At 40.1% G+C, this 16,683-nt stretch overlaps 1 protein-coding gene across 4 annotated transcripts in view; it reads right to left on the minus strand.

Moving 5' to 3' along the window:
- The window catches only part of RGS7 (regulator of G protein signaling 7), a 304,285-nt gene that overhangs the window by 7,918 nt on the left and 279,684 nt on the right, over nucleotides 1-16,683 (minus strand). For 3 of the 4 annotated variants that reach the window (XM_045860385.1, XM_045860368.1, XM_045860377.1), the window contains 7 exons: nucleotides 16,506-16,604; nucleotides 15,226-15,287; nucleotides 14,171-14,281; nucleotides 12,812-12,937; nucleotides 8,044-8,230; nucleotides 4,593-4,682; nucleotides 1,703-1,783 (listed from right to left, as the gene is read on the minus strand). In XM_045860385.1, coding sequence (XP_045716341.1) covers nucleotides 1,709-1,783; nucleotides 4,593-4,682; nucleotides 8,044-8,230; nucleotides 12,812-12,937; nucleotides 14,171-14,281; nucleotides 15,226-15,287; nucleotides 16,506-16,604 — 750 coding nt within the window. In that variant the 3' untranslated portion in view covers nucleotides 1,703-1,708. The remainder of the gene's footprint in view (nucleotides 1-1,702; nucleotides 1,784-4,592; nucleotides 4,683-8,043; nucleotides 8,231-12,811; nucleotides 12,938-14,170; nucleotides 14,282-15,225; nucleotides 15,288-16,505; nucleotides 16,605-16,683) is intronic. The other variant, XM_045860383.1, reaches the window with a different exon arrangement.

A 16,683-nucleotide genomic window follows, 5' to 3' on the forward strand; every position in this document is an offset into this window, starting at 1 on the left:
AATTAAGGTCTACACCTTCTACTTGTTCCCAAGATAAAGCACATGTTGGGAATATAGTTGACACTTGATGAATAAATTTTGACTGAAGACATAGATGACTAATCCTCTCTTCCCCTTATTTCTTATTCATCTTTTCTTAAACTTTGTGGTGTGTGACAGCGTGGTGCAATTCTTTAAAAAGTATAGTTGCCATGAAATAGTATAATGTTTCAGATGTACAACATCGTCATTCTGCATTTGTATACCTTACAGTACAATCACCACAATGATCAAGTAACCATCTGTCACCATGCAAAGTTATTATGGTATTATTGGCTATATTCCCTGTGATGTACATTATATCCCAGCAACTTATTTATTTTATAACTACAGGTTTGTACCTCTTATTCCCCTTCTTCTTTTCCACCCATCCCCCATGCACCAAAAATGGAAACACTAATTTGAAAACATATTTGCACCCCTATGCTCATTGCAGTAACATTTACAGTAGCCAAGATATGGCAGCGGTCTAGGTATCCAATGATAGATGAATGGATAAAGAAGAGGTGGAAGATATAGATACATAATATATAGTATTTACATAATATATAATACAATTTTTCTTGAAGATTTTATTTATTTATTTTTAGAGAGGGAAGGGAGGGAGAAAGAGAGAGAGAGAGAAACATCAATGTGCGGTTGCTGGGGGCCATGACCTGCAACCTAGGCATGTGCCCTGACTGGGAATCAAACCTGTGACACTTTGGTTCTCAGCCTGTGCTCAATCCACTGAGCTACGCCAGCCAGGGCTATATAGTACAATTTATAATAAAATATTATTCAGCAATAAAAGTAATGAAATCTTGTCATCTGTGACAACATGGATGAACCTAGGAGGTATTATGCTAAATAAAGTTAGACAGAGATGCACAAATACCTTATGATTTTACTTATATGTGGAATCTTAAAGAAACCAAACAAATAAGCAAACGTGGTGCTATTTTAAGAGCTGGGGAAGTGGGTCGGAATCAGGGATGGCGTTGGAGGAAAGGCAACCATTTTGCTTCCCCCTCCCATCTTCCTTAAGTTGTGTTATTATTTTTAATTATATCACACAAGCGTCCACTGGCGTCTCAAGAACAATATTCTGTCAGCATTACATTAGAAACAGATGAATTTGAAACAATTCTGAAACAATACACCAAGCCCAAGCGCTGTGCAACTTTCTCCACCAAAATCTTGAAGCATTTCTTTTACATTCTCTTCCCGTGGTGACTTACAAGGTATCTTTAGGAGAATTTTATGTTACAGGTCATAGATTCCAATAGAGCCAGCCAAAATTTTGTTACGTTTATCGCACGATTAATTCCCAGAGTCCTTCATTGTCCAGCCCTTTAATTTGCAATGCAATCACATAGAATGTTCAAAATAGATACTGCTTTTTCGTCACTTTAATTCTCTGTGAATGGCCACAACGGGCAATTCACGAATAGAACTGGTTCACATTCCCCACTACAAAAATCCTTGAAGGAAACTGAAAACAAAAACCGTATCTTTGTTGAATCCAATGGGCTTACATGTCAATACACACAACTCCACTTAACTAGCCATCAGAGCAAAAGCCACGACACACACACACGTACACACAGCAGTGGCATGGAGCTAACCACACAACTCAACAGACGATGCAGACAAACTGGAGTAGAAACCAAGATTGTTCTACCTCTTTTCATAACAGGTTAGTGCTGGCCCTCATTGTTGGTGTACAGTTTTTATGGCATGGGAAAATAGGGATGTTTCTGCCCTATAAAAATAAATGTGTTGAAGGCTTTAGTTTGCGCTTACACGATGTCAGAAAGTTCCAAAGGCACTGGTACAATACAAAGAAAAGAAAATAAGAAAGAATCCCACAAACAAATATATCACTGAAACACATGGCAAGATACTCGGAAAACAGTGGTATAAAAACTACTAATCTCCTGAGTGATTTAGGTAGTGATTTTCAACAGTTTCCTGAAAAATGAGGACTAAGAGGTGCATGGTGGTGGGTCTTTGGCAAAGCTCATCACCGACCACCATTCACACCCAATCTTTGGCTTTAAACTGCTAACTATTTCATTCTGTCTCCCAAGGGGTAGAAAGCAGATGCCCCTCCCTGTTCTCAATCTTTTAAGCTTTAGGAAGAGCCGAGGGAAACAAAAGCATGCACTACCTTTAATAAAGAAAAGGCTATAGTGAGTAAAAATAAAAAATATAAAAAGTCATTATTTCTTCATTTTATATATGTTAACATAAACTTCTTTCCAAACCTTAGCTAGATACATGTCGTTTTCCATGTACGACATCTTTATCTACTCTAGAAAGGGCTGGGCCAGTAGGGTTAGAGGAAAAGTTCTGGATTTGAACAAGGGAAATACGTTGGCTGTGATGTCTAAGGACACCAGGTGGGCAATGGGGTTAGAAATCGGGGAACTTTCTTAACTGGACTTAAGGACCTGGGATCCCTCCAGAAAGAAGACTTACCACATTCTGCGCAAATTTCTCAAAAGATGTTCTGCGATCCATTGAGCGTTCCGACTTACGTGTGGGGGGTGGGGAGGGGCAAAGGGCAACAGGGGACATAAACACACACAAAAAGAAAGCGAGGAAAGCAGAGCAGAAAAAGACAGGAAGATGAAATGATGCAACGGCAAACCATGCCCTAGATCAGAGGGCCCGAGGAGAGAGGAGAGCTCCCTCTTTTTACCGAGGATTTCATTGTAAACACCAAAATTCTTCTTCCGCAAACACGATGGTGTGATTTCGTGCAAAATTAAACTACATTAAAATGAAGTAGATATGGGAAGCTTTTATGCTGACATTTGCAAAGTCTAAATATTTGAAAATCTAGTGGCATTCCTAATCATTTTCTAGCAGGACCAGATTGCTGTTGATGACAGTATCCGTTTTATAAAGCATTGTTATCCAGCAGAAATTTCTGAAAGAATGGAAATTTCATTTTTGCTGTCCAGCATTTCAGCAGCCTTTAGCTGTTATCACTGAGTCCTTAATATTTGGCTAGAATTCTATGTAATCTTAATTAATTTTAATTTTAATTTGAACAATCCCATGTGGCCAGTGGTTGCTGTGCTGGGCAGCCTGAATACAGAGTATCTGTTTTCGGTTGTAAAGGCGCTGGCCTTTGAAAAATCCCATTGGCCTAAATGATGATCATGAAGTCCACAGAATTACAATTTCATTTCAGAATTTCAAGAAGTTATGAACTCTTTTAATATTAAAAAGTAACGACGGTGGGAATCCTTTCACATTGTAAACATATATGAAATCATCCCATTGTACACCTGAAATAATGTTAATTTTATTTGTCCCTTATACTTTAATAAAGCTGACATTTTCATCACCTCAAATATTTACCTTTTTTATAACCACACAAGTGCTACTCTCTTACCAAAATTCAGTTATACAGTGTAAAATATCATCAGCCATAGTCATCATGTCACACACGAGGTCCTCAGGCCTGTTCGTATCGTATACCTGAAAGTTTGTGCCTTTTTTCAGCCTCTCCCGCCTCCCCACCCCATGGCCCTGGCAACTGCTTTTCTACTCTGTTTCTGTGTTCAGCTTTGTTTTTTTAAGATTCTACATATAAGTGATTCCATGCAGTGTTTCCCTTTGTCTGTCTGGCTTGTTTCACTTCACATAAGGCCCTCGAAGTTCCTCCCTATTGTTGCAGATGGCAGACTTTTTTTCTATTTCCCGGGTGAATAATATTCCTGTGTATCTGTGTGTGTGTGTGTGTAAATTTCCCTTAGCTATTCACCTGTCAATGCTCGCTCAGGTGTCTGTACCTTGGATATTGTGATAATAATGCAATAGACATTGGAGTACAGATAAAAAAAAGAAATAATGAGTGATGTTGATGCTTTTATCCAGATTTCCCACACCCTGGTTTATGGATGATACAGGGTGCTAGCGACACAGGCTGCTGAGACTTTGATCATAGACTATGATTATAGACTCAGTATTGATAGAATACTGAGGCCTGCTGGAACTCTTCCAAAATGTGTGTGGCTACCACATTAGGTGTGTAAAATCCACTGTGGGGATCCCAAGTGATTCAGGCTAAACACCACGAGAAAGACACTTAGAAGCCAACATTACCACATTTTGACAGCTATCACCGAAAAAATGACATTTTTAGTGAATGACATTTTTAGTGATGGGGTATGTGGCTTTAAACACATATTCTACGATACTGAACAAAAAGACCCTGTTCAAGTTTTTTACCTAATGCCATGTGTCCTTTTCCTTTACTGAAATTTCTGATTTCCTGTTCTGAACTAGGCATATAGAAGACTAACACGAAACATAGAAACCGCTTCTAAAAAAACAGTGTAAAGCAAGAATATCTACAGAAAGAAACAAACAAAAAAGAAAAGAAGCACACAGAAACAAAAGTAACTTAAATGGCTCTTAAAAATGCAAAGGTCTGGGGGAGGGTATTGGGGTGCGTTCACTTACCGCTTGTCCAACACCTTGGGCCCAGGGGAGGTAACTACTCCAAATAATTACAACTGAGGACCAGAGCTGAAAAGGCCACAAAGAAGCAGTACCTTTTTCTTTGCCTGTAGAAGCTCCTGATAGGCACTGGATCTTATAAAACGTGGGTATGAATCGCTTTTCATCAACTTGTAAATGTGCTCCTAAAAAGAAATAATAGTTAAGGTGCTTCTGTATGTGATTTTTCCCAGGAAACATCACATGTGGTGATAAGAATACAACACTTAGTTCAAAAGCAAATCTGGGGGCAGCTAGAAATAATAACAAGGATGCTGACGGGAATCCCTTATGTTTAGAGAACATTCAGATTCTCAAATACGTTATTTTATTCATGAGTCAGTTTTAAAACTGGTGGAGGAGCTACAAAGAATAGTAGTCACATCCAGTCCTTTAAAAAATGGAATTTAGTTAATGGAATGTCATAAGTCCAAATCGAGTTGTCGATTTATAGAGATTATTCCAGAATATACCAGTCAATCAATTTCTCCCTTAAAATGACTCCAGGCCCAGCGTGAATGATGCGAAGTCAGCCTAGATACCTGTGGCATCGTGTGTATTTGGAGGGTGGGATGCTCAGATGAATCAGCTCTCTTTAGTGAAATAATACGGAAGACTGTCACCCACATCCACGCTGGGCCAGAGCACAAGGAAAAGAATGAATAGTGTAGTATTTGATGGCACTATGTCCCTATTTGTATGCTCTTTTTACTCATTCAGCGACAAGTTCAATAGATATTTAATACTTTAATTCTAATCAGTTTGTAATATTCTGCTTTAGCGATGAATAATGGTAGACAAGTGAAAAAAAATGTATTGACCCAATTCAGTGTTGCTGGCCCCGTTCCGGGAGACTGTGTTGTGGCCCTATTGCAGCTCAAGGGAGTGTGGAGGCCCCCTGGCCTTTCTAGTCCAGTGAAACGGCAGTTAGATGTAGAGTTCTGAAGCCTTTGAGAGTATCTGGAGGTCCCAATCTCTTGCTACTTGGAGAGCATATACGGTTTTAGAAATGACTCGGTTTCCCTAGTCTCAAACACAAAAAATTGTAGTTACTCGGCATCCACTTCAAAGCACTCAGGATTAAGCCTCAACTATTTAGTCTCAGGCTCCTCTCCAAGAGTAGGGTACATTTAAAACTGTATCAGTTTATTATCGTCAGAATGACATCACGTCGTTTTGGAGTCGAGCATTTTCGGATTCCAATACCATCTTGCTCAAGATCTATCAGTTGCAAAGTGCAAGCGTAACCAGTTTATTCATCTCTCTCAGCCTTACTTTTCTAAGGTTTAATACAAAGTTGTGGGAATGAAAGAAATGATAGATGTTCAGCAGAGTATGGGGCTGTGATTGAATACATACTCCTAAATGCTTGCCGAGGCTAGTTAATTTAATCCCCACACAACCTCAGGGAGGGTTAAGTGTGGAGAATCAGAGGCATGGGGAAGGGAAGTACCGAGGCAGGCGGGGTCCGGACTAGAACCCAGGCAATCTGGTTCTGGAACCTGCTTTCTTAACCATTGCATTGTGTCTCTTCTCAAACAAGGACAAGGAAATCCTATTACATTTTTGAAGATAGGGTTTAAAAACCCACAGAAAAACTGGAGTTAAACATCTCCACTTAATTCAAGGAGAAGCCTAGCGTCTGCTGGTAATGCTTCCTGTAGAAAACTATGCCTTTCCACATCAAGAACCCATTAAACAAAATATCTTTAAATGACACTGATAAATAAATATTCCTTTTAAGACTTCAGGAAGGTCATCTCAAACATTTTACACATTGCTGGTTCTAGAGAAATGTTTGAAATGCTATCTTGAACTGAAATGAAAATAAATGAACAGAGAAGGATGCAAGGCCAGAATTTTTATCCTGCTCTTGGTCATGTGTGTCTGTAGACTTTAATTATTTCCACTTAGAAAGACCACAGCACAGAGAGGAAGAATGGGTGTTTGGTGAGCTGTTTCAGTCTGGGTTAGTTTTTGTTTTTTAAGATTTTATTTATTTTTAGAGAAGGAAGGGAGGGAGATAGAGAGAGAGAGAAACATCAATGTGCGGTTGCTGGGGGCCATGGCCTGCAACCCAGGCATGTGCCCTGACTGGGAATCGAACCTGTGACACTTTGGTTCATAGCCCACACTCAATCTGGGTTAGTTTTATACAGAGTAGCTCATTTCCTTAAACCACAGCCAAGGAAAAATGTATTTTTTTTCTTTTCTTCTTTTTTTTTAAAGATTTTATTTATTTATTTTTAGAGAGGGGAAGGGAGAAAGAGAGGGAGAGAAATATCATTGCATGGTTGCCTTTCTCACGCCCCCTCCTGGCGACCCAACCAGCAACCCAGGCATGTGCCTTGACAGGGAATCGAACCTGCAACCCTTTAGTTCTCAGACCAGCACTCAATGTACTGAGACACACCAGCCCGGGCCAAGGAGAAATGTATTTTCTACTGAGAGTAAAATTAAGGAAGGACATTTGTGTATCTCGTTCTTCATCTTCTGTACTTTATTTTAGTAACACTGTTACTTAAAATACAATGTACTTTCTAGAGTTAATATCCTTTTCCAAAAATGGTTTAAGAACTTATAAAGTAGGCATGCTCTGATTAAAAGCCAATTTCAACACATTATTAGGAAATGACATTCAAATTGTTCTTAAGGAGACATTTATGTCCAGTTTGATTTTAAAAAACACTAAACACTTGTCTTCGGAAGTTAATGTCTTAATATCAATTTTCTTCTGCAGACCAAAAAATTAACTTGAAAGAGTAATGAGTGCCTGAACTTGTATGCCATTTTATCATTAGTGGCAAAACCGGTTTGAGTCTGACATAACTTTTAACTAATTCAGTTTAGCTCTGACCGTTTTAATCACGAATAACTAAGGAATGTCAGAATCCTAGAATCTTCACATTGATGACACCTTAAAGATGTCAAATACAAGCCCTGGCTGGCGTAGCTCAGTGGATTGAACGTGGGCTGTGAACCAAAGCATCGCAGGTTTGATTCCCAGTCAGGGCACATGCCTGGGTTGCAGGCCACGGCCCCCAGCAACCACACATTGATGTTTCTCTCTCTCTCTTTCTCCCTCCCTTCCCTCTCTAAAAATAAATAAATAAATAAATCTTGAAAAAAAAAAGAAAAAAAATGATGTCAAATACGTGTTCCTGAAGTTGGGCCACTTGGGGCAAATGCTTGCTTGCATATTGGATAACAAACAAAAGAGAAGAGGAAGTCAAAGTTTTCAAATACTTCCAATACTCCCGTTCAGAAACTGTGCATGTAAAACCGTACGCATTTCCAAGACATCACCAGGCTTTTAAAAACAGGCCACTCTAAAGCATCTCTGTTCTCTTCTAGATCGATGAAGAGTTATTTTACACACAGTGAGCTAATCTGGGCTATTAGGCATCGCGGCCAATTCTAATAAAATGAAATGAAAAGTATCTGAACAGTCAACTTCTCAGGAGCGCATCTGTGACGTACATGGGGCCCACCCACCCCTGCACCCACCTGAGCGTCTTCGAACGTGTACCGTCCAGGCTCCTTCACGTTCTGTGTGGTTTTGTCGTAGCTCTTAGAGTCCAAGTTAATGGCGCTGGGGGCTCCCGGAGCCAGAAACTCTTGCCATATCTCCTGAACTCGGGAGGGGACTTCTCGAATAGGCCTTTTCTTCAAGTCCTCCACTGCCAGCCAGAACCTACGCAGGATGTGACACCAAGCGTTTATTCCTCTGTCTCGTCATCTGAAAAGTCTTATAAAATCGAGTGACCTTACAATGTACAACGATGCATAATGATGAACTCACTTTCTGGAGGGCTTCCAATACCAGGACTTGACTGATTGTTTTTTAATCAATTGCATTCAAAGGTATATCATTTTTTGGAAGGAAATACTGAAAACAATTATGAGCTTGTTGTTAAAAGTGGATCTGCCAGAGCCCTGATTCTGTGCAAACTTCATTTTATTACAGCAAAGTGGCAGTGCTAGAGAACCGTTTATTGGAGAGGAAGAGGAGTTTGGAGGGTATCAAGGGTCAGTGACACACCGCATGCGACGCGGGGAGAAAGTCATGTATTATACGGCATTCTCTGGGTCTTTTGTCACTTGAGTGGTGAGGGTCCAGAGGAAGAGGATTTTCTGCTCTACCTGGCAAAGGGATTACAGCAAAGCTTTGCTGGAGTTAAGGGAAGTCTGGGCCCAGATCAAAAAAAGCCCTGGCTGGAGAAATCAGGGCAAGTAACTAATTTTAGGAGATTGAATTCAGAGAGTTATGGAATGACAGAAGCAGAAAGCTTTCCCATGCCGTGGTCTGAAAGGCTTTCATTTGCAGACATTATATCACTCAAGAAGCTCTGAAAAATTAATGCATACTGACTTCTAAATACATAAATGTATTTTCCATGCTTTTTTATAGAATATAGTGCTGAGAGGATAGGACGCCAGGACATGTTTTGGTTGATAAGAGTAAATGGAAAAGTCTAATAATAAGGGGGCGCATTGTATGAATGGATTCCACGTCTTTAAAGGCCGCTGTATGTTATATATAGAGCTCCACTATATAAGGTCGCTCCACTGCCTGTAATGCCTCCCTCAGAGCTCTTGATTGGACCTAGAAATAAAGTTAAAATGTGAACAATTGGTTAATATAAAACACGCCTAAAAGTGTAACTACTAGGTCTATGTTATCCTCCACAGGCACTGCTATGGCTCTCACGGTAGGTGGTACCACGACATGGACAAGGTGACCGCACGGACGGAGGCCACCGTGAGTTACAGCCCTAAGAGGGGGACAACGCGATCAGCGGTCCCTTCGTAACTGTTAAGTTTTAACTGGGGCCTTAAAGAGAGGTCAGAGATAAGCTTGCGTTGAGCTAGACTTAGAATATCAAGTACTGCTCCCTCTAGAGATGTTTCAGTTTCTAGGTATCTTTTTCCTACAGCTACACGTGACAGTAGATCATCCGAATTAGCCAACAGGAAACTACCACTATGGCTTTGCGAAGGGACACCGCAAGGCTATTTTCCTCCTAAAATACACATGTCAACACTGCAATCTCACAGGAATACCATCTGCATCTGAGGGACAATCAGTGTCATGGTTAGCGCTCGTTTAAGTTCATCCCAGCACACTTTGACACCTAAGTTAAATGAATCTGTCCTCGAAGAAGAAATAGAGGAAAAAACAACAGTTCATGCGGCCACAGGACGAGGAAGCCCATGCGGGACTCTCACGGAGCCGCACGAACTGGACGGTTTGGGAATACAGAGCAGAGAGGCCCTCCCGCTGGGGCGAGTGCTGGGCTGGACAAGGACGCTCCGGAAAGCTGTTATAGATGCAGTGACACCTTAAACGGACTTGGTCATAAGGCTGAATTATCAAAACAGTGGAGAAGATAACAATGACAATACCTACTTTGACACATGGGTGCAGGCACTATGCTAAGGGGTTAGCTATATTAACTCAGCAGCTCCTCCCATTTCCGGGAATAGGAGACTGAGGGTGCAGAGACAGGGTCACCTGTTTCAGGCTGTCCACTGTGAGGGTCCTAAGTGGGGCGTGCCCTGGGCTCACGTGCAACAGATGAGATGAGCCACTGCCTGTGATGCCTCATTGCCCTTTTTACCCTCGGCATAGTGTTGTCATCACTGTATTGATAACTTCACAGAGTGCAGAGGGCACTGGTTACAATCCCTCTCTCCCCTATTACACGGCAGCTGGAACAGGAGCAAGTATCCTAATGTCTTTGAGCCTCTGTTTCTTCGTCGGTAAAATGGGATGATAATGCCTATCTCACCAGGTTTCCATTAGATTAAATGACATAAATGATGGAAAGGGCACTTTGGAACTGCCTGACATATTTTTAGGTACTCAAAAATAAAACCCATATTACTAGTTAGTTAGTACTGATTCTATGCTAAGTATTTACTCGATGTGCTTCCCCTGCAACAGGGATGAGCAAAATAGAGACCCATGGAGAGTGCGGCTGCAGCTGAAGAATAAGTAGTTATTGATAAGCAGGATTTCTCGACTCTTCTCTTTTCTCCTGATACTTGCGGAAAACACTCATATGAGTACCACGCTTGCATAGACGGCAGGTGCTTAGAGGTGTGTGGCTTAGATACGAGGCACTGACTTATTTAAGTGCAATTAGCCCTGTAGGTTAACTGGATCATTTTTGCCTCTTTCACTTGTGACCCCAGATACTGACGTACAAGCCGTGTGGCTCCAATTTGGGGAGCAGTGGATAGTACGGGCTTATAGCAAGCCTAGGCTGCAATTATTAGCAATCTGACTTGGACAACTCACTTGACCTTCCCCAAACATATTTTGCTTACCTGTAAAATGGGGTGAGAATATTTACATTTTATTTTTGTTGTGATGATTAGGTGTATGATAATAAAGCATGGCATACTTATAAAAGTAGTGGGTAGGAAGCATATTGTGGTACAGAGTAGGTGTTCAAGATTTATATCTCTGTTTCTATCTGCATACCTACCTACCTACCTACCTGTCATCTACATGTTTAGCAAGGAAACATAATAGGCATAAGGTAGATATTCTAGAAATATACTCAACATATATTTCTCATATGTAATATTTTGTATGTAATTACTTAGCAGGGAAACCAGTGTGGCACAGAATTATTGAGAAAAGAAATGGTTAAAGTTTGAGTTAAGGGATCAGCAGTGATTCAATTCATTAATGAAAACAAAGCTCGCACATGCCCTCCCTTTGCCCAGAAGCTTCCTCCCTATTCCTTTTCTGTCTGGTTACATCCTCAGCAGCCAGATCGCAGTCTAGAAGCCACTTGCCCGAGGATGCCTTTGCTGCCCCCCAACTCTGGGTTAACCGTCCTTCCACACTTCTCTGATCTAAACACCCATCGGTTTGCGCTGTGGTCTGTCTTCTCTGTACCCATCAGCAGGCTGCAATGCTAATGAGCTCAAGAGCCACTTTTGTTTGGTTAGGTGATTCTGGTGAGGCTCATTGCCTGTTTACTTCTTCCTCATTATTTTCGTAACGTCAGCATTCCTTCAAAAACTCAAGAGACTTGGAGGAAACTGCACTTCCCCATCCATTGTCATGCTAAAACTATCCTTGATTTCTGCTTTATTTTTTACACATCCTTGTACTCCATAATTGATGATGCGACCTTAATATAGAGCATGTTATTTCGTAGGCTCAATAAACATCCTTAGCGACTGTAGATCTCACAAACTTGAGAAGGTTCTCGAGAGGTTGAAGGAGAGCAGAAAGCTGCAACCCAGCGATGCACGCCAGACACACGTCTGTGTGATTAAATTCCTCCAGGGCGTATCTATGGGCATCTTGCTTAATCCCTGGGACATCTGTGGAAGTCCTACATATTTCTGAACGTTTTGTTATTGGTATCTGTTAAATCCTCTGAAAACAATGTGACCATTCCTGGCACTACTTAGTTCCTATGAAAAAAATACGGCTGCTGAGATCCTTCCGTAAATAAATGTCACAGAACCGCATATGTCATGGGTAAGGAAACCAGGGGATCATGTTTCAAAAGAATAACGAATAAAAGAGCTCATGGAAAACCACTTTTACGGAGTGGAAAGATACCACTTACTTCAGTGGCGTGAAACAGAGCCATTAAAGTCTATTCAAGTGTCTCACATTTAAAAATGTCACTTGCAGGTGTCTTTCAAGTTAGAAAAGTTTCAAAAATATGTAAGGATGAGGTTTAAAACAGACAGGCAGAAGGTGTGCCCCTCTCTCACTAACAGCTTCACCTGGTGCTGTCCGCACCTGCTCCGAGGCTGTATTTAATGTGCAAAGCAAAGGAGCTGCCCCATAGTTTCATCTTAAGTTATCTGATACCAGTACCCAAGCTCTTTTTCTAGACCTTACTTGAGAAGCAATGTGCAAAGAAGATCAATGTTGATGAATAGTTGATATTTCAACTCAATGCATAGATATTATCAGCCATTTTCTACTTTGCCCGGCATTCAGTATCGCACTGCTTTATGGCATCCATTTCAAATGTACAAAATTTATATAGGAACAAGATCAAGAGACAGTGTAAAAATAAACCAATAAGAGGAACTGAGACTGTGGAGCAGGCTTTGCCTTGGTTCACCTTTTCCTCCCCTCCATGAAGTGGCAGAAATTCGACAGGTTCGCATCACCAAAGTGATGTTGGCTGGGAGAGTAACTGATTGGTTGTGTGACGTCCTAAACAACCAGACACATCACAGGTAGGTATCTCTGGCTCGTAGTGTAAGATCTAAAAAAGACGTGTCTTACCTTAAGTTTTCCGAGCTGAATTCTGACTCTAGAAATTTAAGAAACTGCTCTCTCCCAACGGGGTCTTTCAGGGCTTCGTCCATGCCAAACCCCCACCGCTTCACCCTCTGCTGGCTTGGCTCTTTGCTGTGGGAGATAAAACGAAACCAGACACTTTCCTTTCATTACAGGCCCTATTTCCTGCTGTTACATTCTCTCTCAGACTCATGTATGTCTTGTGCTCCCATCCTGAACTTCCCTTTCAGGAAACAAAACATCTCAGGTTGATGACTCCTCGCATGAAATTGTATCAAGGTGTAAGTGAGGAATTAATAATAAAGTCTAAGGTTTACTGAGCATCAAGTGCTAAGTGCGCTAGATGAATTCTTTTAGTTTTTTATTATAATTCTCATTATATAGATAATGAAATCACAGCACAAAGAGGGTTATGAGTTGCCAGTGTCGGCCAGGTAATAAGGGGGTACACTGCAGATATATGACCCTGCAGCCCAATTTCTTAGCCCGTACCCAATGCAGTCTCACGGTGGTCTGTTGTCCTGGGAGAAAATGCATTGGGAACCAAAGACCTAAGTCCCAGTTTAGGACTCCACTGTCAACTGAATGTGTGACCTAACCTTGGTGGAGTAGTAACATTCTGGGGTCCTGGCTTCCTCATGTATAACATCGAGAACCTACGGATGAAGAGTTTTGTATTTCTCAGGCCCTTCAGACCAACTGGATAAGTATACAAGCAAGAGAAGGCCCATAAATCCCATCTAGAGAAGTGCGGTAGAATACTAAATACCCCCTCCATAAAGTGATAGGCAATGATCTTTTTATCATTCTGTCAAGATCAATACTATCATTTTTCTCTAGCTCATGAAAGAAATCAGGGAGCTCTAAATTGTGCTTTGGTTTTCCTAAGAAGTCAGTGTCTTGTCAGTTTTTCTTACAGCATTTATGGCAAGGTCATTTGTTTTAAAATTGAATGTATAAAGGCATACTTACAATGGGCTTAATAAGTGTGGGTTTAGCATTTGTATTACTTGACTACATGGGCCTTTGTGACTATGTGGATTTTTAAGGAAGCTCAAACAACGAGGTAAATTTAAAGAACCAGAGATCCCCACTATGACTAGTCTACCTTAAAACCTGTATTCCTCTATTTTGTGACCGTCTTCCAGAAATGCATATATAAATCCAAATCCCAATATCTAAGGGTCAAAAACCATTACCTTTATAATAAGAACTTCACGTCATGGGCTAACATAGACACAGAGTGAAATTACCTTTACAATTACTCAGCTATAGGGCTCTTCCTGTTTAACTCAAACCCTGAAGTGAGTGAAATATTTCAAGGGAAGAGAAAACATCACTTACCTTGCTTCAAGTTCCCAGAAAGTAGTGTCATCAGACAGCCATGGGTTGGAAGGGTCAGGTGGCACAAAAAACGGGTCATATTCTAAATACTGTTCCGTGTAACTTAGCAGACTAGAGAGAAGAAACACGTCCAGTTGTCTGGCTGAGCTTACATCCAACCCAAAGTAATGGGCAATATAAAACTGCCTGCCAAGGAATCCTTGCTTGCATATAGAATGAATACAGTTTTCACATTTCAATAACTTACATGCATCAACTTATTTTGCTCCTGGGAAGGCAAACGTGCCTAAGGATTCCATCTCTGCCCATGCCTAAGCCACGTGGGCAATATCCCTCCATTACAACAAAGTAAAAGGGGAGAGGTCAATGTGTGAAGGGCAGTGCTAAGGGTCAGGTCCAATCCTGGGTCGACCAGTTCACCTGCTCCTGAACTGATTTTAGTCAACTTGGAAAAGAGGTTAAAAGGGATTTTTGTGTACAGTATTTATAGGAATTAGGTAAAAGGGAAATCACTGACCAAATTATTTTTAATCTGTATATAAAAATTTTAAAAAAGAGAGGAGAGGGAAAAAGTTGAAGAGTGGATTTGATAATGCCCCAAGGTGAAGAAAAGAAATGCCATTAAGAACAGATGTAAATGAAGAAATGGAAAATAGTTAAAATCTGAGTTTAATACAAAGTTTGAAGTCATATAATGACTCAGTGTGCATGTTAATATACATTTTCACAAAGGCCAAAGGTAACTTCATAAATGGAAAGTGTCATTGCTCCCAGCAGGAATGAAAAATTCAACACATTGGGATTATCTTCTGTATCTGATTCTGGTTGCCCAGGGATTAGGCCTCTAGAGATTTAAGACAATAATGATCATTCTGTCACTTAAACTACAACAAAACAGGTCCCTGGAAGTTTTCTATGTTAAAAAAGGAAAAAATAACATTTACTCCATGTTTCCAATTACTTAGCTCCCTTTCCGATAGTTTTTTAACCATTTTGATCAGATTTCATTGTCATCTAAAAATTTTAAATGTACACAGACATCTCAAGATACTTACCTATCAGCAACTTTTGACATTTTTAACCGGTGTCTATCTAACTGTATTTGCCAATAGTTTATCTGAAAAGAGAGTTAATGACTAGTTATAGAAGTGGTGACACTCTTATAATTTCTAGCTCTAATTTCTGAAAAACAGGGCAATTTCAAACAAGAGTATTTTCCAAATCAGTAAAATTCCAAAGCCCATTAAAAAAAATCAAATGACAGAGTTCTGAAAGAGTTAAAAAATTAAAATTCTGTTTGAATGTAAATATAACCAATATCGCTTGAGAGCAGCAATGAATCCGCACATTCGGCCTACTTTACCAAAATGCAACTTTCTTTTAAAAGTGTTATAGACGTTTTAAACATTTATTTGTGGCGAATAGCCAAATCAGAAGCACATGTACTCCCTGACTATTGAATTTAGAATATAAATGCATTTGTTATTTGTTATTCTAATTTCAATATGTACCCTGCTTCCTAATACTATCCCAACAAAGCATCAATGACATGTGTTTTGAGAATAATTTTATCAACGGTGCAGACAAACGCTCCCACGGACATAATAATGACACATGGAAAACTTTAATTTAAAATTCTCTGAATTACTTTCCCTTACTGATGATTATAAATATACTAGAAAATGTATTATATTATCGATAAATCATATTATAGTAAATTATAAGAAAAAATATTTTAAAAGGGAAAAAAGCCCCATGATGGAACCAACCTGGAGATTAATTATTATTTGTTATGAAACACTGGTGTTTGCTTTGCAATATTATTTGGAGACCAAACTATAGGTCAGTTGGTAAAACTTGGAGCGATATACACCTTGACCGTGCACATGACAGTGGAGATATGGGAAAACCCCAACAGGCGTGTAGATACAGAGATCAGAACTGTAGAAACAATAAGCACTCTTTTGTAAGGATCACGTCACATGACCGGATATGGGAAATGCATGACAATGGAGCCAACCCCCTGCCTTCTCATTCTGTAAGACAGAGCCATGAAGTGCAAAATAACTCTTGATAATGGAGGCACCTGTAAGTTACTGTACATGACTGTAAAAAATTGGTAGAGAGAAAAGGACTTGGGGAGTTAAATATTGAAGAGTTTTGACTATATATCTTAAAATTAGCCAATTTTGTTACTTTTAGCTGAATGTCTTCTATCTGAAACAGTCAACCAGACAAGTAACCTTTCAAAATGCCTGCTATTAACATTCCCCATCTGGCTTTCATAGCTACTACTCCGTGCATCAGTAACAGGCCGTTTTAGAGGTTGACCCACCTGCTGTTGCAACTCGTCTTCTGTTGGAGGTTTAGTTTCTGGCGTGGGTGTGTGGGTAGGGCTGTGACTTCTAATATCATTTTGTAAACCATAGACAGACTATATTAAATTAAAAAAGAAATATGTTAGGACAAAATATGTGCAGTCACAGGTTTTTCTAAAAGGTAATTTTGTGTTA

Source organism: Phyllostomus hastatus, unplaced genomic scaffold, assembly GCF_019186645.2.
Source record: "Phyllostomus hastatus isolate PE091 unplaced genomic scaffold, TTU_PhHast_1.1 phas_contig_148, whole genome shotgun sequence".
Lineage (NCBI taxonomy): Eukaryota > Metazoa > Chordata > Mammalia > Chiroptera > Phyllostomidae > Phyllostomus > Phyllostomus hastatus.